At 44.1% G+C, this 20,517-nt stretch overlaps 1 protein-coding gene across 1 annotated transcript in view; it reads right to left on the reverse strand.

Moving 5' to 3' along the window:
* gpc1b (glypican 1b) overlaps positions 1–20,517 on the reverse strand; it is a 63,319-nt gene that overhangs the window by 15,827 nt on the left and 26,975 nt on the right. The window contains exon 3 of the mRNA XM_076021300.1: positions 12,055–12,213. Coding sequence (XP_075877415.1) covers positions 12,055–12,213 — 159 coding nt within the window. The remainder of the gene's footprint in view (positions 1–12,054; positions 12,214–20,517) is intronic.

The following is a 20,517-nucleotide window of genomic DNA, read 5'->3' on the forward strand; positions in this document are numbered from 1 at the left end:
TTCCCGCGCCATCTGCGGAGAATTATCTCAGCGCCGGCCTCGCTGGATACTGTATCTCCGGCTCTGCATTTGGCACTCATTAGTAAACAACCACAGCAGGCCCGCCTCGCCGTTGTCGCTATTTGCTTCTTCCTCCCAGCACTTTTCACACGCTCGCCGCTAAGAAGGTCGACTTTCGCCGGAGCCATTGAGCTGAAAATGATGCATTTAGCGCCGTGTGTCAGTCCCAAATGCACCCCTATGACAAGACGTCTTTCATTACGCCATGTTAATATTTTGCTTTTATTTTGCGAGCGCGCACAGCCATGTGCTTGTTATGTTCTGGGGGGGTATTAGCGGTGGACTTACGGCACAGATGAAAAATGTGCAAAGGTCAAACTTTGATGACATTGAAAAACACGTCCTCATCTGGCCTTCTGACCACAATTTTGTGTTGCCAAGACAGGTTGCCCCCTCCCACCTGGCTTGGGTCCACCACGGCCATAATAATGACAGAGATCACTAACATGTCTTTTGACTCATGCTTGTCTTCATGTTTAACACGAGATTAGCCTCACGGGGCTTTTTGACGACCACCATACAGGAGGTTTGATGTTATATTGGCACTTTTTGCTCTTGATGACACTAGGGAACATGAAACATCAAAACACCGGCCTGTCTGACCAGTGTTAGTGCCCAGGTCAGTCGCTCAAGGCACAAGAACCCCAATGTTCTGATTGAAAAGTGCTGAAAAGAAGTGGGTTTTCTCAGAACTGAGAATACATAAATATATATGTATATATAAACATATATATATATATATATGGGCTGTCAAATAATACATTTTTTTAATCACAGAATCTTCATAGTTAACTGTGATTAATCCCGGATTGAATTCTGTTATTTTGCATTTCAAGGCAATTTTAACCCCATAATGTAAAGTATTTCTTACCAGAAATTGGCCAGAGGGTCCGACTATGGGTTAGTAAAAGGGACAAAAAGGCTTACGCTGGGTTCACACAGGACGTGGAAGCGGCCACGAAAATCGCCGCAGCCCTCCTATTCACACCAGACACACATTTCTCCGTGACGGTCGACAAGCGCTTCTGCTCAGCTGTTGTTTACTCCCATTCAGAGCTATTTTTTTCATCAAGATCAACTTTACATCGTTCATCTTGACTTGACAACAACTCCTCTCTGCCTCTCTCTCGCTGTTTACCTGTTTGTTTGTGTGTTTAGACACCCAAAACCCTGCTCCTGTCCCGTAGCCAGTCCACTCTGTTGCTCTCTTTCGTGTGTGTGTGTTTGTTTGTTTTAATCTCTCTCACACTCTGTTTAGATACTAACAAATATAACGTTCACAAATATGATCGCATTTGTCAATCGCAGTATTTCATTTTGAAATTTTGAATTTTGAAAATTGCTTTTATTTTGAAAATGCACCTGATTTTGTCGTGTTTCTTTGAGTGGCTTCCTGTCCAGCTTGAAGTGTATCGTTTGCTGCTCGCACACAAAATAGACCAGACACCGTAACAATCACTAAACGGCGCGGGCCGGCCGCGGAGGTGTGCGCTTCTTCGCGTCTGGTCTGAACGACACCATCGGTTAACAAGGGGACCGAAAGGAAGCGGGCTCCATTCCGCAGCACTTCACAGCACTTCCACGTCCAGTGCTAACCTGGCCTGACATTTGAAATGCGATTAAAAAAATAGTAATAATTGAAACGGCAGTCCCGTTACTCAGCGAGTAATGAGGAATTAGGAAAAATACTAAAAATACTAACAGAGTTGTTGCAAGTATTCCCCATAGGACAAAGACAGCAAGAGCAGCAATCAGTGCTTGCAGCAAATGGTGGCATAATGAATGGTGTGTCACCCGGCTCTCTAAGTGCACTGCAAGTTACTTCCTGAGATTGTAATGCAGCGTGAGATTACTACTTCTGAAGGGCTGACAGCTGTATCCCAGTGCACGTGCTAGGCTTCTTGGCTCGATAACACATTAGTCCCTCTGCTTCCTGACCTCCTGTCACTCAAACTATCAGAAAACACTGCCTTGGGCCTCCTTAAAGGGCCAAGATAGACATATATTTTTCTAATGGCATCTCATGGAGTTTGCAAATAAAAAACCCACTGGAATCAGCTAAGGGAAAGAAAACGAGGAAATTGACTGAAAACACACACGCACACACGCACACACACACACACACACAAGGATCTTACACAGTTACCCACACAGGCACACATATTATCCTGAGCACACAGAGAGCGAGACAGACAGACAGGCGGGCAGACTGGGGGTGACTGTGACAGGTGCAGCTTTGCTTTAAATCCCCATTAGAATTCAGCCCTGCTGTGTACTGTCAGCTATACTGTAAGAAAACGCCTAAAAGTTGAAACCAAAGCAACAGAGCTTCTGCTAGCAGTTTTTAGGTTATGGAATGAGCTCTTTTTTCCTTTTGCCATTTAATGAATTATTTCAGTTTTACAGTCAAAATAATGCCGTCTGAAAGATGTCTTCTTTTTTTGTTGAAGTGCTGTGGGTTTGCGTGAGAAAGGAGGAAAAAATCTCAGCAAATGTGACGCTGTCTTCTTTCTCCTGCACCCTTCAGCCAGAGTGAATAATGATCATCATTAGTATGTCTGAATGGCCTGCTGGATGTGCACGTGCACCTTCTTGGTGTGGTGGCAGTGGCAGCGGTGACCTTTCACATTCCTCATCTGTTCACATCAGGACGGGCTGGTAACATCCTTGGCTGCTTCAGCCATCATGATTCCAATTCACTCCATCAAACCTCCATCATGCCTCAGCCAGCTTGACCTCCGGCCCCGTCCACCCCCCAGGGTCTGGTGGAAAGAGGAAGACGCTCAACTGCTTTGCTCTAAAACACTGAATGCAACGTGGTGGCAACCAAACTGGAATTTATCAAGAGTACAAAGGTGTAGCTCGCTGCAGAGGCAAACACATTTAAAGTCCAGTGTTGGGCCTTGCTAACTCCAGAGGACCTTTCCTGTAGAAATCAGTCACAAGCTCCTTTGTCTTACTGGTTGAGCATGTTCAGATGACCCCTCTGTACACCTGAATCAGAGAACTTCTGCAGGTGACATAGGTCGGAGTTGTAGTTGAAAGTTGAAAAGTGTAGGAGGTGAACAGGAATGGAGTGAGGAGAACATTGTCCGTTTGTCCTCACATATTGTGGTCTGCCAGAGAGGTAGCCCGTGGCTCAAGAGCCAGATGTTGGGCCATACCACTCTCCCTCGTCGTCCCCCACAACAACAATGGCTGGATGGTGTTGAAAGCACTGGAGAAGTAAAAAAAACCAAAAAAAACATGACCCTCACTGTGCTCCCGGGGGACTCCAGCTGAGACAGCGCCCGATGCAGCTGATAGATGATACATGATCCACCTCATGCTAGGACAATAGGCGCACTGCAGTGGAGGCAGCCGAGGACGATCCTCTTTGTGGTCGTCATCAGGTAGGAGGTCAAGGCCACAGATCCTTGGTGGCTCAGTTCACTAGGATGGGCTATCTTTGGAACTGGCACCATACAGGAGGTCTTCCACAAGACTGACACTGTGTCCAGGCTGAGGCTCAGGTCAAACATGCTCTGGACAACCTCACTGAGTTGGTCAGCAGACTTCCTGAGCACCCTGGAGCTGATTGTACCAGAGCCTGTGGCTTTCCTCGCCTTTGTCCCTTTGAGCTCCATCCTCACTTGGTCCTTGATAATGGATAGTTGGAAGGGCACTGACTGGAGGAAACAAAAAGGGTGACTGGTGGAATGAGTCCAGAGATGGTGGTGGATGACCTCCAGATGGGGTGTGGTGAGGGGTAAGAGGGAGCTGAGGTGTTAAGGGCTGCAGCTGGGAGGAGACGAGGTGAGAAGAAGTTGGTAAGAAGAAAGTTGGTGGGGTTGGTGTCCTGTCGTTTCCCACCTTTGCCATGGCCTGAGATGATGATTCAGGCTTCTCCATACCTCCCTGGCATTTTTCTTCACCAGGCTTTGCTTCAGACCTAGGCCCTGTTTACACAAAGACGGGTTTCTCTGAAAACGCATAAATATTGATGCAGTTCGGATAAGTTTGAAAACACCGCTTTGCTAAGATTCGCGTAAAGACAGAAACCAATCTTTTTTTTGGAAATTCTAAAGTCACAGCTCTAAACCCCACCCCCCGCCCTGTAATTTGAGCGGACGTGAGGTGCAGACAACCACTCATAACAGCAACAACCACGTCAACGGGCTTGTTACTGCTACTAATGACCAACCTGCAGTCTTCCCATTAACCTCCACTACAACAAACCGCAAACAATAGTGGACAATAACACACGGTGCTCGTGGATCCATCGTGTATTGTGTGCAAAGTGAAAATAAACGCTTTGAAAACGATTTGCAAACCTCTTTTTTTTACTTTTTATCTATTTTGTTTTGGGTTGGCGAACTGAGGTATTGAGGCAGGAAAACCTAAATGAAAAAAAGATTTGCGAACTTCTGGCAAGAGTCCCAGTCAACCTTAACATGGACCTTTTAAGTTTTTGTGTCAACTCTGTCGTTTATCCACATCGTCTTTTCATGAGCAATCTTTCTTTCTGTTCTCGGTGGTGCTAATGTTTTTAGCAAGCTCCTGCTTCTTTAAACACGGCGTGCTTCAGGTGTTCTTCTTCTTCTGCATTCAGGGAGTAAACCTGCGGTGCCACACCAGGCCTAGCATAGGTACTACATCGTTATCAGTCGTTTCAAGTGTATCTGTGTAAACAGGATTTTTTTTAAAATACGGCTTCATGTAAACACATCTTTTTCTAGAGCTTTTTCGAAAATGTGCGGTTTCAAACAAATTTGTTTCCGTGTAAACGGCCCCTTTGTTAGCAGGCCCTTTAATACCCCCTGGTCTTGTAATTGAGCTATCGCTGTGTTCATAGCCCCTCATTGTTCCCTGAAATGAACGCCTCCATCTTCTTGTTCAACAGAGCCTTCAGATCAGGGGTCACCCATGGTTTGTTATTTGGGAAAAGCCGTAGCTTTGGACGGCAGAGGTTAATGTTTTCAATGTCCCTACTGAAGAGCTGTTCTTTAACAGTGTTGAGCCGCTTGTTAAAAAAACATGCACACTCATACGCCTGTTTACACATTTGGGCTGTAAACAAAAAGATCAAAAAAGGAAAAGATCATTTGCGCAATTTTGTTGTGTTAAGCATAAATATTTTATTGAGAGTAAACAGAAGAGGCCTGGGTTTGACTCTGGAAGAGGACGGGTGCACCATACTCTGACAGCTCTTGTGGAACCTTTGAAGTGACGCTTAATTAGGGATCCACACACTCTGAAGTGCATGGTGCGCGGCGAGTCAAGTGCGTGCACCATGACGACTTTCTTCCTGCACCTTGAGGCGAGTTAAGGATTTCAATCTGTAATCACTCCGAGCTCTGCATCGGGCCACCTTGAAATGAAAGAGGCTTTTAATTTTTTTCCTTAACTCTGCTCCTCTTATCTCACCGACTCCTTTGTCTTCACCTGGTTAAAAGTACTATATGTGTGAAAACCGGATCTGCGCTTTTCACTTGAATGCTGAAGCTCAGAGCGTTTCACCCTCTCTGACTCTTTAGTCAATCAATGCTTTTGAAGCCGACAAGCTCTTCCTTGCTGCCTCTTTGGTGTCTGTGAATGAATCTTCAATCCTCCTCGTCCTCAACTACCACCTCACGGTGTCCTCCGACTACAGAGATGAATCACTGACAAGCCATTCGCTGCCAATCACTCTCCCCGTCTGAGTGACTGGACCCAATGTGGGCCACTCGTAGGTGTAAAGTGACCCAGACTTAATTTTGCCATGCTGGTCGGACTGATCCATAGTGGGCTTTGTCGTAGGATGGTGAGTTGATGAAGTTGCAACCCAATACAGCAGGAGTAAAAAACAACTCTTAGGAGCTGATAAGTGATTCAATAGTGGCAGGTTTGCAGCAAATCTTCAGCCGATTGCCGTCTCTTACCTCACTCAGTTTCCTCCCCTTGCAGCAGAGGGATGGCATGTGCAGCAGAAATGCATAAAGCAGCAGGGAACCTGCTCGGGGTCGGGAAAAAGTTACTCTAACTAAATATCATGGATCTTCGTATATAAACTTTGATGGTATGCAGAAAATAAAGTGCAGCTGAGGATAACTGTAGGTTTCAAACCTGGGATATATTTAAGAGCCGTTAATAAAAGAAAATATAACTGAAACGGGAACTATTAACTGAGACATGGGTGGATAAATTGGGATGGGAAAGGAGGACATAAGATGTAAAGATAACAAGTCATAAAGAAAGGCAGTAATTGCGTTATTCCTCAACATCGGGCGGTCGTAATGCTATTTGTCTATCTGATGTGAAGTGCTGAGTGATCGTATTAGCTGAACGAGACGCTGGCAGGAGGGAGGAGGGAGACAGGGGAAGAGCCAAATGTGATGCATATGCTAGGACTGGGGGAGTTGGAAAATTGGGAGGCAGTGAAGCATGGAAAAAATAAAAAGTAAAAAGATCACAGGGAGGACATGCTATACCCTCGCCAAGACGGCACACTGCTCCAAAATTAATTTCAATAATAGAACATCTCAGGCTGAACACAGAGCTACCCTGTATCAGAAATCACAGTCAACTGCCATTTATCAAAAAGAAAAATAGAAAAATCTCTGGTTTGCAGGAAATAGAATATGCCAGTGAGGCCACATCAAGTCTTTATGGTGACAATTTTGTCACAGGATTATCTAAAATTGTGGGTTTAGAAAATTATACCGTTGTTCTAACACGTCATGGCAAATTATGTACAAAGAAAACAGGAAGCAAATAAATAAGCCAAGCCTTGGCCTGGCTCCCATCTAATTTCCTGCTAAATTCTTGCACAAATAAGGCCAACGGAAAGACTTCAAAGCTGGCTAATCTGTACCCGAGGCACGGCCGACGCCAGATGGTTGTGTGATCTCGACTTTTGCCTTCCATCAGCCTACCAGTGTCAACCACCTCCAGCCCCCCTCCCCTCTCCTGTTTCCACACCTGTGCAAGGACAAAGAAAAAAAAATAAACACAACTGGGCAGAAACAAACAAACAAACAAACAAGCAAACAAACATGCTTGTTGCCAGCGTGGAGAATACTCAAATGATGACTTGTCTTTTTGGGTGTTTATGCATCAGCCTGACTCTCTCTCAGCATAAACTACTGTGGCCCAGGAGCGACTGGAATCCCTTTTTAAAGTCCCCTTGTATTCAACAAGCGAAGACGTGATATAACGTGCCTCATTCATCAGCAGGATCATTGCAGAAGTCTTTAGTTTACATCTCCCCTGTTTGCTGACATTCATTAGCATGATTCCTTCCTCTAATGTTTACCATAATACCCCCCCTCCATCTTTTCATTTTCCACTGCTTGCCTCAACAAACAACCTAGACCGACCATGCAGTCATCTTGCCCCCCCCCAATGCTATCTGGGTAATTTCATCCTTCCGGGGCACCGCCGTTCCGAATGAGTCATACATTCGGCACAATTAGGCCAGCGCGCTCCCGGTTGCCACCAGAGTGATTTGCATGCAGATAAAATGAGCCAATCAAGTGCCCCAATGGGAGCAGATGCCCTTGTCCTCTCATGACATTAGTGGGGGTGACATCGAGAGTTGAAGAACCAGTAAGATGGGTGGGGGTGAGGGGGATCAGACCTGTTGTGTGTTTGGTGAAGTATTACAAAACCAATGAATTGGAATTGGTATCGGTAAGATATTGGTTCTGTAATTACTTAGTAATCTGATTGATTGAAAAAAAAAATAGACAAACAAGCAAATGCAGTACTTTCCAGCCCTGTTGAATAAGACGAATATGACGTGAGATTCAAAATGTTGTTTTTTTCTGTTTTTTTTAACAGTAGATGTTTAGATGATGTTTTCCCTCACTACAGTCCAATGTGTTTGAAAACGGAGCTGGAAATTCAGACATACCAATGTGTCTAAAACGTACTCACCAATTATTTCTTGTCCTCTGACACGACCACACCTACTGTTACTGGAATTGTCAACCTTTTATATGTCCTGCCCTGTGAGCTGAAGCACTTGAAACAGTGAAATAGTTTCCACTTGCCATCAGCTGACGACATGAACCTGCCCTTTTTCCACTTTCATTACCTGCTTCCTGAATCTTAAAAAGAAAACACTTCACTGTTGACTTGAGTCGGTCTCTTGGATGCCGCCACCTTTATTTTTCCACCAGGTGGAGATCAGAGCCACCAGTGGATGTTTAGTGTTCTCATTAAATGGATAAATAGGAAATAGCTGCTCACTGGTCTAGAAATGCGTTTGCCCGTAAGTCATCCAGAGGGGCCAGTACACTTCATTTCAGATGAAGCTCTACAACCTATGGCCTGCCTTGAACTGAAATGTGCCGGAACGCACATCTGGCTCTTCACAAACACTATGCGAGTGTGTGTGGGAATGATTGGAGTCAGGACTGTTTGATAGTTGACAGGTTTAATTGTTTATTTTTTGTTGCCGTCTAAGGAATGATTTGACTGTCAGTCACCAAGGTGCTGCGGTGGTTGGCTGCGCTGTCGCCCTCCAGCAAGAAGGCAGAACGGCTAAATTCCAACACGGTGCCTTCTTGCGTGTGTTCCAACCAGGTGCTTTGTAGGGTACAAAGACTTGAACATTTGGCTGATCTGCACCTTTAAACTGTCTGCAGGCGTGAGTGTGAATGGGTGTTTGCGACAAAATGATGACGTGTCTAGGGTGTGACCTCGCCTTCTCCACAAGACAGCTGGGATAGGCTCCAACATCCCGTTACCCCAAGTGCAGGATAATGGATGAGTGGATGGGTTGGATTGGATTTGATTCTCCGGTTTCCATCTCAAAAAGTGCATGAAGCAGTCGTCAAAACAGTTTTGATCCTAGAAATTTAGGTCAGACTGATTGGGAATGTGTTATTTTTTTAATGATTTCCAATCATCAAAGCTGAGAAAATTAAAATTGACCGCAAATGGAAAAAAAGTAATGAAAAAACAACCCACACAAATTTATTTGTGCTTCATTTTAATCGTATTATTTTTTTAATCAATGCACAGACACATGGAGCCTGGAGTTGGAACAGGAGCCTCTGATCAAGAATCCATGTCAGCATAAAGGTCTTTTTCTCGCATGTTGCTTTGTGAGCTACAGGTCAAGCCAAATAGTTCAAACACCACCAGCAAGAATCTGGGCCTGTGTCTGTCTGACACACCTGGTTGCCATCCAACATGCAGTGCGGCTCTCTTTGCCGCCATCGCTCCTGGCGTCCTCTCTGACCTTTCTTGTTTTGTCTGTATTTCCACCTGTTTATCTCCTCCCTCGCTTCTTCTCCTTCTTTTCTGCTCCATCTGCTGTATTCTCAGCCCGACTGAACCAACACCAATTGGCTCTGCCGCGTAGACAGCATGAAATACATTTTCACCCGGTCGTGCAATGAAATTACAAACTTTCTTTGGTGTATAGAAAACATACATCTCTTGCTCTTGCCCTGGCAGACGATGTACATACTCTCGGGCAGCCCCAGAGATCCAGCTGCATGTATGCAAGTGTGCCTGTCCTCTAATCTGTGGCTTGGTTTTGGGACTTCTTCCAAAGTTCGTGGATCTAAAAAGTCCTGGCCTGGCTGGGCTGGAACAGCAACACCCTACACTTAGTCACACGGCGCTCCAGCTAGCCCACACCCTGCTAAACACAGCCAGATGTGCAGGGCGACTGGCAGCTTCGGTACAATGTCACTGTGTTCTCCTGCAACCATATGAGAAAAAAAATTTAAAAAGAAAGAAAGAAAAGAAAATCCTCCCTGGAAGTGGTTAGGGATCGTCAAACCCTCGGCTGGTTTTAATCAAAAGTAACAACCTTAACGAACAATTTATCCCACAGCCTGCGAACAACTGTCTCTCAGCACCGATTCACTTCTGACGGTACTGGGTGGGGAGGAGGTGGGCGGTGGGAGGTGAGTTATTGGAACCAAGACAGCACAGCAGTACACTGCCTGACGAGAACTTCCACATAAAAATAGACTCTTTTCGAAAGAAACTCTGCGATTTCTGTGGAATTGCTGTTATCGTGCCGTTGCAAATGCATCCCATTATGGTCCAATTAACCCCTACTCTATGTCTCAGCCGCATTTTTTTTTTTCAAACTAGGGATGATGTCAACAACAGATGGTAGAACTCAACTTTGTTTCGGGCACAGTTCTGACCTCCCTCTCTCAGCTCCCCATCTGATGCTCAAGAGGGTGAAATGAGGAAACAAAAAAATAAAGAAATGTTTGGATTTGGAGAGGAGGGGTACAGGTGTGGCTCTGGGTCAGCTGCATTTTTTCTGTCGCAAACAAACGCAGTGGCATCAGCTTTTCAAAATAGGATGAAGGGGAAAAACATTTGGTGAGCACACTGAAATACTCATGAAAAATACCCATGCAAGAAGGAGGGTTTGAGAAGTTGTCCCTGTGTGTTTATGCACAAGGTCTTTGTTTTTTTCTTTTTTTCTGGAATGTACGCCATTACAATGTTTATATTGCAGGGTTCACAGAGATGCTCCAACGTGTCTGTCTGAGTGTCTGTGTGTCTGTGGTCGCCATTGTTTACTGACATGCTCTGTTGAATGAGGCAACTTACCAAGGAACCAGAACGCTCAAGGAGTTGTAGGCATTAAATTGACTGAACAAATTGCTCAAAGCTTTAGATCCATTTTACTAACTCCCAAATCATGATTCCTTGTTTCTAATAACTCTCTCTCCGACTGCTAGCTGACTAACCTCATAGTGAAGACCATGCAACGTGTGGCTGTTATGCGATTATGTGAAGTTAATAGCTGTTTGGTCCTGTGGAAAAAGCAGCAGCTCTAGTTTTTCTCCTTTACCTCGCTGGTATGAAGCCAAGCTGCGAACAAGTGGATCACGCAGTTGCTCACAGTAGCCTGGCTGAAATGAACAATTCACTCAGTCACTCGGAGAGTGAGCACAGCTTAAGTTTGCGCATATGGATTTTGGCACACACAGGGTGAATGACTCAGTGATTCAATTGACTCAAAAACAGTGGCTAATATAAACTTGAGTCTATTAAAAGTTGAATGTTTCCCATCACAAGAGAATGTGTTGTTTTTCTAAGAATGTTTTCATGCCCGTGTGTGGGCGTGTGCACTTGGCAGACTGTCAGCCCGACTGACTGTGTGTCTTTTGCACAGCAACAAAGAACCTGAGTGGCAAAAAAAAGGGAGCTACCGTGAGAAAGAATGGTGCACAGAGAGAGAGAGAGCAAGAGAGAAAGAGATGGAGGAAGAGTAAAAAACAAACGTCACTTGGACACTAATCACTGCCGTCTGAAAAGGTCAGGCTAACTAGCTGAGCTCGGAGCTCACAGCTGACAGATCCATTGTCGCCGGCTGGCCAAGGGGAACAAGCAGAGCACAGAGACACTCTTATATTAACTGGAGCAGGTCATTAGGCACGAATAATTGCCCTGGTGCGCCACTGTTCTAAGATTGAGAAACACTCTCACCTCTTCAGCACCCCCACGCCCCCACCCCCCATCCCAACGTCCGCCTCTCCAAGTGTGGTACTCATCTATTGTTTTGTGGCTTATTAAGGAGCAAAACAGCATTTTTGGAGTTTATTCAGTCTGCTTTAAAAAAAAAGGAAAGAAAAGTGAAGGTAAGGTATTACTGTTGCCAAATGTTTATACTATATAAGAGTGATTACCATTTTTGAAGGCTTTGTTTAACTAGATTTTAGGGCTGCACACAAACATCCCCTTGATATCAATTCACAAGAATAAATCAACATAATCCACAGATCGTCACATTGTCAGGTTCTTCAGCATGAGCAAATTCTTCCAGCATGGGGATCTTTGCATAACACATGCTCGCTCATTAAATTGTTTCATGTTTAAAAATAAGCAGGGCTGTCATTGCAAGGCATTTCAAATTTATTTCAAACCCAATGCCATTTTAAACATCTTATAATCTAAAAATTCCATCACAAGGTAATGACAGCATCTCATTGCATCTTTCCCGTCGTTTTCCTTTCATGGTCATACGCTAATCTTACTAGTTGACCGTACCGTCAAAGGCCTTGTACTGGCCGGTGAGTGAGGTCTGCAGGGAGCGTCCGTCGTCTTTCAGAAGCCCCTCCAGCTCCCGGCGGCTCAGCGTGGCCAGGTTGTCCTCCATGTCGCTTGTGCAGCAGGTGTAACCCTGAGCACAGATGCGAAGGTGCTCCCCTGTCAGCAGGATAGGAGGAGGGGGCGGCAGAGGGGGAGGTGATGGAATAGCAGAAGGGGAGGTGCACAATAGTGAGACAGAAGGAAGAAAGGGGGAGAAAGCAGAAGGAAAACATGGCATTAGCTGAGTCATTCATCAAGTCAGATTTAGTGGATTTATGGTTCATGGCTGCAGAACAAATAATAAAAGAAGAAGATGACAAAATGAATTAGAGGAACGCAGTGACAGTTGTCTTTTGCTTGTTTGTCTTATGACCTCAGATGCAGCTTGTTGGCAACCGCTGAGGCTGAGAGTTGGACGCGTTTGCCCGCCTGATTACCTGACTGGATTCAGAGAGGTTTGGAAATAGGAGCAGTGGAGCAGGAGTGCAACATCAGCTTCCATACACTCTTAATGAGCTCTTTGGGCACACGTCCCTCCACAAACGTGCGTAATGAGTGTAATAAGCCTCTATCCTGGTATCACTATGCAGAGAGGTGGAGATGGGGAAACTGAGAAGACACTGCTGCATGGATTTGCCTTATGCTGGATAGTGCAGAGCACCTTGCAGCCCTGGTCCTGTGACACATCAACAGAGCACAAAATAGTAATATTTCTAGAAGTATGATTTATAATTAATAACAGCTTTAACAGCTCCAGTATGGTGATGTGTTTCGGTTGCTGTGCCAGGGCAGTAAAAGGACAAAAAGGAGAGAAGTAAAAAAAAAAAAAAAAAATGTGATTAATATCTGTTGCTGGTCTCTCTACCATTTGCTTGAACTAAGGTGGACAAGACATTTTAGTCACATGATGCTGGTATTCAATAGTGCCACAGTGATTTGATTTTTTTTCTCTCTTAAGAAAAGTGTTTTGTGCTGTTAAAATAAAAAACACAAAGGAAAAGAAAGATGCAATTTTTGTCACACACTCTTAACACAACCACAAGGCAATAAAACTGGGCAGCAGTGAGAGGCTGAAAGTAGCGCCAGCGTGGATATCTGGCTGAAGTGTTGCCTCTTCAGACAGAGCGACACAATGACAGAATCATCTGCAAAAGTGAGAATGTGGCACCTCAAATCTGCCGTACTGTGGCTGTTGTGTATTTCTAAAAGAAGAGCAGGCAAAACACACCCCCAGAGGTGAGCCAGAGAAGGGAAAAATATCATCTAATCAGCGCCAAATATTCATCTAACTGCATCTCTGTCCTGAATTACTCCGAGTTTGACAAGACAGGAATGTGGAACAAAGTTTTGGCGTCCTCTCACTGTGCAGGAATCGCATTCGGTGCAATACATCGACTCTCCTGTCCGACCCATATGCCAAATGGAGCGGAACCAAGTGGGCTTGGATGGATTTCAGAAGATGCTTAACAAGACTCTCAGGTGATTTGGTAATAGGAGCCGTGAGCAGCCCAGGCCTGTAGCCATTCAGCAGCATTGGGGATGTGCACTGATCAGAAACCAGGACAGTGAGATTCATCACTGTTGCACACACCGTACGACACCCCCCTCTCCCCGCCCACAAAAAAAGATTGAATCAGGGATGTGGCTCACACCCACAACGCCATGAATCCAAGTCTCTTTGTTGGTGTGTCTTTGACTCTAGAGGCAGACTTTAGAAGTTTGAATTAAGTTCATCATTACTTCAACCTGTACTGACTCTATATTATCCGTGGGTGGCTGGTTGTAGCTCCTGCTGGACGGTGATTATCACTGCGCTGCAGGTTGTCGCATTTCCATTCTGATTGCATTGCCTCTGTCCACGAGGCTCATAACTGAATCTTCCTGAATCTACTCTTTCACCCAAAAAGCCCTGCAGTTTGCAGCCTCTTTGCCATTCTCGCCCTGCTGGATATTTTTCTTTCTCACCTTTTCCTTCATTCCCGCTGAAGAGAAGAGTGAAAAAACCTTGGCATGCCCCTTTGCAGTCTGTTCCAGTCGACATATATGCATTCACTGAAACAAGTGCGAAGGTGATATTGGCGACCGTTGAGGGGAAATGGAATTAAAATCTCAGAGGCGATCTCACTTGTAAAATGAGGTTTGGAAGGCTGCAGCGCACCTTTAATTCCTTACATCGTTGAGCTTTCCGCAGCCAGCACAGAGGCCCATCTCGGTGAATGCGGTACACCGAAGACAGAAGTAAAGGGATTAATGATTAAATGTCCCCATGGCTGCTGTTAGCATGAGCAGCTGGGAGCAGGTCTACATACACAAAGACGTCATCGATCCTGTTCCGCTGTTTCTGTTCCCAAAGCAGTTAATTTCTTTGTTGCCCTTGCTTGAGGGCCGCAGGAAGACAATTTTCCTTTTTGTACTGCTGGCGTAGCTTGTGTTCTCCCATAAGCGAGAGCATTAGCGGAGAAGAAAAAAGAAAGATTCAGACCACCTGCTCTCCTACATGCACCTAAAGACTGGCTAAAAATAATTCTGCCCATTCATAACTCGTCATTTCTCAATTTTTTTCGAGAAACATCACTTCAGTTTCACACAATAATCTGGAGAGGAGACACAGTTGTGTGGGTGGGATCAAACCACACACTACCCCCAATTTGTATTGGCAAGGTTTCCCCTCAAGTTGTTTAAGGGGCCTCATCCTGGTTGAAGTGCTGAGAGCAATTTTCCCCTTGTGAAACAAAAATTGGATAGGGGAAGGAGGTGACATTGAGAAGCTCTTAGCACTCTCCCACTGTTTGCATCAAGATGCACAGTCCTCACATTGCAGAAGAGGTGATAGAGAAAAGGGGCAAATCAATAAAGAAGCAAGATGGCAGTGGGTCAGAGATGGGCAATACAACACAAGAAAGAGGAACGTTGATGGAATTTATTTTATGTGTAATGTTTTTGTTTTTTTCATTCTCTTCTACATAATTTGAAATATGATGCAACAATTAGAAAGTGAGAAAATGTATAAATGAAGTGATGTTTTGCCTGGAATACTCAGAAGTTTTGAGGGAATGTCCGTTAAATGTATTGATCTCTATAATAGACTGAAGAGTGAAAAGTGTTGGTGCAGGTGGAGAGAGCTGGCGTGGTAATCAGCAAACTATTTGGATGACATGAGAACTTGAACCCAAAACATCAGAAATTACAGCAGCTCAATAAACTTCATGTAGGACTGAAGTGCAGACTAACAAGTTCAGATCAAGTTCAAGATCATATAGAAACAACATCCAACCAGTCACACTAATTGAAATGACACTGAAGCAATAAAGTTACACATTAAAATGACTGATTTCACAATAATAATAATAACAAAAATAATAATAATAATAATAATGATAATAAAAAAAATCAGCGAAGAGGCATGTTTCCTGCATTGTAGCGATCTGTCTAATTTCATGTATTTGATCAGGGCTAGCTCTCAGTAAGAAACAAAGTTCTGTCAGAAACAGCCTTAAAGACAACACAAACTCAAGCCAGAAGGTACACATCAATGCTGAAGCTGCGTTGGGTTTGAATGAAAAGCCGTTGATGCTAATTTTTAAGACATCAATTCATTTTCTGGTCTCATCTAACACGAGACACATTTTTTTGCAAAAAGCATTTCATTACAGAGACAGCTTCGCTGCTCACATATTGGAGATTTACTTTTGAATTAGGCAAATTCCAGCCAGCTCTCGCCATTTCCTGCCTTGTTCTGTTCCTGAATTGTTGCAACAGTCTGCAGAAAACCTGGTGGAATGCATGATAAAGTTGAAAAATATGGACAAAATAATGAAAAGAACAGTAATAATATTACAGGAGACCATCATGATGAAATTTGAACCAACCGCGTAGGAAAACAGCAACAAACCCCATGAAAAAAGCAACAACACTTGTATATGCATGTACAACTTTGCTTCATGAAATTAAAAGATAAATTAACAAGGAACATGGGGGCTGTTTCACTCTAGGTGTCACAAACAGAGCGTAACATGGAAGCAGCTGGACTCTTTTCCATTATTATCCGTCATTGTAGTGTTGGCTGAGTCTCGAACCGGTCTTCACAAAAAATCCAGAGTCTGCCCAGTCCGAGACCGAGATGAGACCGAGACCCTAAAAAAGTGGTCTTGAGACCGGTCATGAGACCAAGAGCAAACTCAAGTACTACAACACTAATATTCATTCATTCATTCATTCATCTTCTATACCCGCTTATTCCTATTCAGGGTCACGGGACTAAAACACTATGTTCAAGATTATTTTGAAATCCCACCAGTATTCATTTAATGAAAAAAAAAGAGAATCGACCAAAGTTTTGAAAACATTTCTTTTCAGAAATAACCCTGAACATGCGGACTAGAGCTGAGAGAGCCCAGCGTCTGTCTCCTGCTTGCCCTCTTCCCTTGAGGGACACAACTGCGAAGCTGTGAGCAATTCCCACACCATTAGCTTATCACGGGTCGCCAGGGAGGAAAGCTCCGATTAGAACGCCAATCCGGGCCGGGTTTCGGCTTGTGCGCGTTGTGATAAAGTGTAGGAGCAACCGACAGACGGAGGATTTTGGCGACGGTGGGAAACAGGCAGAGTGGAGAGTCAGACAGGAAATTAAGAATGAGTCAACGCTTGTTTGTCTGGGAAAGTCCGAGTTGAAATGCTGGTCTTTTCTTATTGTAGCAACATTCTATGAAACAAACTCCACCGTATTTAAATGGTTATGATATGATTGTATCATATGGTCAGATCGACACCTTTGCTGTTGGCCAGAGACAAATTTAAATTGGGTTTCAAAGCCAGTTTATTTAAAGCCAGAATCTATTTTGGACTCTTTTGGTTTGTTGTAATTATGACTTTTATCAGCACGCAGGCAGAAGTTTAAAGGCCTTGGGGAAAAAAAACAAAAAAAACGGAGGCTCTGCTACACTTTTATCGAGGGCTGCAGATACATTCTCACAGGCTGGAAACTCAGAGAGCATAAATAATGTAATGCAGTGTCTTGAAAAAAAAAAACATTGTGAGATGTTTAGTTATTGCTTTTCCACCTTTCAGTTCAGAAGCCTCCAGAAACTCCATAGAGCTCCCAGGAAACATCATATTTAGCCCTCTGTTTTCAGCCTTCTACAAAGATGAATGCTTTAGAAGACGGCTGAACCCATGGCTGGTGGTGTTTCTCACTAGTCTGGGAGGTACCAATGTCTCTTTGTGATGTCACAGTTGGGGACTTCCAGAACTGTACGTGAAGAAAGTGACTGAAGTAAAATATGGATCTTTTTTATTTTACTGAGTTTATAGCTTCAATGGGAAAATGCAAGCAAGAATATTAAGAATAAACTCATTAACTACACATTGCAAATGTTTTGGGCCTGTATACTTTGTACTTCCTCAAGAAATGTACTGCAACTCTGAGCAACTTCACTGTGATGAAGCCTGATGAGACAGTTGCATGTGTTCAATTGTACCGTGGTATCGGCTGGATTAGCAGTCTAATCCATCTGCTGTTGCCCAAAGTGAATGTGTGTGTCTGCATCGCACACCAACGGCGGGCTACTGATGGCAAGACAAAGTGTGGATGGAATCAGGGAATCAGGTACAGGATTTGTTTGTTTTTATTTTTATTTTTTTCATTTTGCGGGCATAGTTTGCAGTAACAGGGTTGTTTGGGGAGGCAGCAGTTGGCAGTGACTGACACCAACGAGCCAGTTGAACGGTCATATAACAACACTGTGCTGCTTCTCCAGCTCCTGTGTGCCTGCTCACGTTATTAGTCCCGGGGTGACTCAGTGCTTCAACCCAGACCCTCTTTGCTCACCGGTCTGGTAATGTGAGCTGTGTTAAAAGTCACATAAATAGCTTTCCCCAGCTAGACGAGGTGGCGGCCCCATGAGACATTAATAACCCACCAGCGCTGAAGGTCTGGCTGATCGCTGCGCAGAGAGCAAACACTTGTCGTCTAGGTAGAGCTGCACACACGGGCAAAAATCACTGCACAGAAAGTGGGGCTGTTACAATTACGTGCTGCAGGATTAGGTGATGTTGGACTGTAAAAGTTTATCAGTTCTGGCTGAGACTTGGGGCTCAGTTGTTTGCTTAATATTGACGCTAATTCAGCGTCATGCGTGAAGACAAGGATGTTGATCATCATCAGTAAACCAAATTGATCACACATGAAGGTATACATCTTATGAGTTTAGCTGGAATGTGGCCTCGCTTTAATATGATTTATCAGGTATAGCCAGTAAAATATCCCATTAGCAAAAGCAAATGTTTCTATTAGCAGCAGCAAAGAGATTAAAATTAGATCATGCCCTTGAAGCAGGTTAAACAAGGCAGCTAACCGTACAGCTTCTTGAATCTAGGTGTTCCACTTCCACATGTGTATTGATATTCCCATGTGGTTTTGTCACTTATGAGAGTGCATTGATGGAGCAGGTGGAACTTGCTAATCTAAAATGAAATGAAACAAAATTGGCCTTAAGATATTCACAATAAGATGTAACGTGAAACTAAGTGTTATTCAACAGTTTTTAAAGCAATTAGATCCATGAGATCAGTGTTGACACGATCCCTCTCTGTGTAATAGCTTATGTCATCACCCCAAGGAGCAAATACAAACCAGATCATTAATAGTGTCACTGTTTACAAGATGAAACAAATTACTTTCGGCAATTGCTGACATGACATGAGCGCATGGGAATGCTAGCAGCCAGGAGGGAGAGGATGAGCCTAGGCGGAGCACGTCCAACAAGCACCCAGACTAAAAACTCAAGCGACGAAGTGCATCCGCTCTAAAATGGGAGCCGCGATCAAGAGGGAGCACAGTGGGAAGCATGCTTAGCTGCCCATTTTGATCAGAAAGCCCAAGAGTGAGAGGGTAACAGGTGAACCAGAGCAAATGCTAACTGCTGAAGAGGGACGCAACAGCAGCAGCAGCATTTGATTGACAGATGGAGCCATAGAGCTAATGTGGCACCGCTGCTTCCTAACCCACCTGTTCAGCCATGTTCAGGCTTTTTTTTTATTGTCATCACTCAGTGGATTTCCACCTTTTTTTCATCACGTGTGCTGACTTGGATCAGGCTGAAGTGAACGTCTTGTACCTTTAATGTAAGAGAATTAACAGGAACAACTCAAAACAAACAGTATGAAACAGCACAGACGGCGTGTCCTACTTGGAGCACCATAACCTGCCCTTTACCCTGCCGCTCACAGGCAGGCCTTAACACGATCCTTTCTGCGCGCTCATTCTAAATGTGGAGGCTAACAAAATACAGAGGACAGGGGCTCGGGGGAGGGGAAGCCAGCTCTCTCAGAAGTTAAACTGTAGCCGAAGTACACAAGAAACGTGTCAAAGCCACAAAGGGCCAACCTGACCTAGTTTCTGAGGAAAGTTCCGGTGTTTTCTGCTGATGGCCCAGCAAAGGTCTCTGGCAGGAAGTGTCAACGCACACCGGACAACAAATAATAATAATAACAATAATAATAATAATAATAATAATAATAATAATAATAATAATAATAATAATAATAATAATAATAAAAAAAACGACAACAGATTGATGAGCCTGTGCAGGACGGAGCACACTTTAAAAAAACATGTACAGCTCATGAGAGTTCCACGGCTGCCAGGGTTACTGACTGCGTCAACATGTTAAACAAAGAGAGGAAAGTGTTTTATAGATTTATCGAGGCTGTGGTGCCCACTGTACATGCAGCAGCTCGTGGAAGCTGTGTCTCATTCCACCAGCACTTGTGCAGGTTGTAAGGTTGAACTGATAAATCATTCTGCACGTTGGCCAGACTGTTTTATTAATCCACTTAACTTTTATTAAAAACGTTATATTTGTTTAACTGTAACTGTATAACTGAGAGGGAAAAAATATTTTGATTCACTTGACTGTTGATGTCCTTCACTGTCTGCGAGATCCCCAGCTTCACGGCTTTAGTTTGATCCACTTTTAAAAAGTATGCAAAAGCTCTCAGGTCTGGAAGTATGCCCTCTGTGATGTCACAAAGGGCATTAATATCTCCCCCAGATTTGCAGGAAGCTAAACGGAGGGCTGTTCACAGTAGGCTAAATAGCTATTGAGATTTTTTTGATCAAATGAAGGAACAGAACAGGATGAAAGGTCTGATAGTCATATCAAGTCTCTTATCTTAAACAGTTCTACAAATTAATAAAGCATGAGCTCGCAATTCTCCAAATAAGGAAAAGGGAACTCATGAAGGACAGAAATGTACGTATATGGTTGCCGTGGTGACCAAAGCACCCATTCAAACATAGAATTATACGGGTTAATGTATGTAAACAAAAAAAAAAAACTCCATCACTGGAACTCAGGTGTGAGACCTCATGCAGGTATCCACACGTGGCCCGTTTGAGAGCCCTCACAGCTTGACGCTCAT

This window comes from Nelusetta ayraudi, unplaced genomic scaffold (genome assembly GCF_046127955.1).
Source record: "Nelusetta ayraudi isolate G7.1 ecotype Tasmania unplaced genomic scaffold, CSIRO-AGI_Nayr_v1 ptg000011l, whole genome shotgun sequence".
In the NCBI taxonomy this organism is placed as follows: domain Eukaryota; kingdom Metazoa; phylum Chordata; class Actinopteri; order Tetraodontiformes; family Monacanthidae; genus Nelusetta; species Nelusetta ayraudi.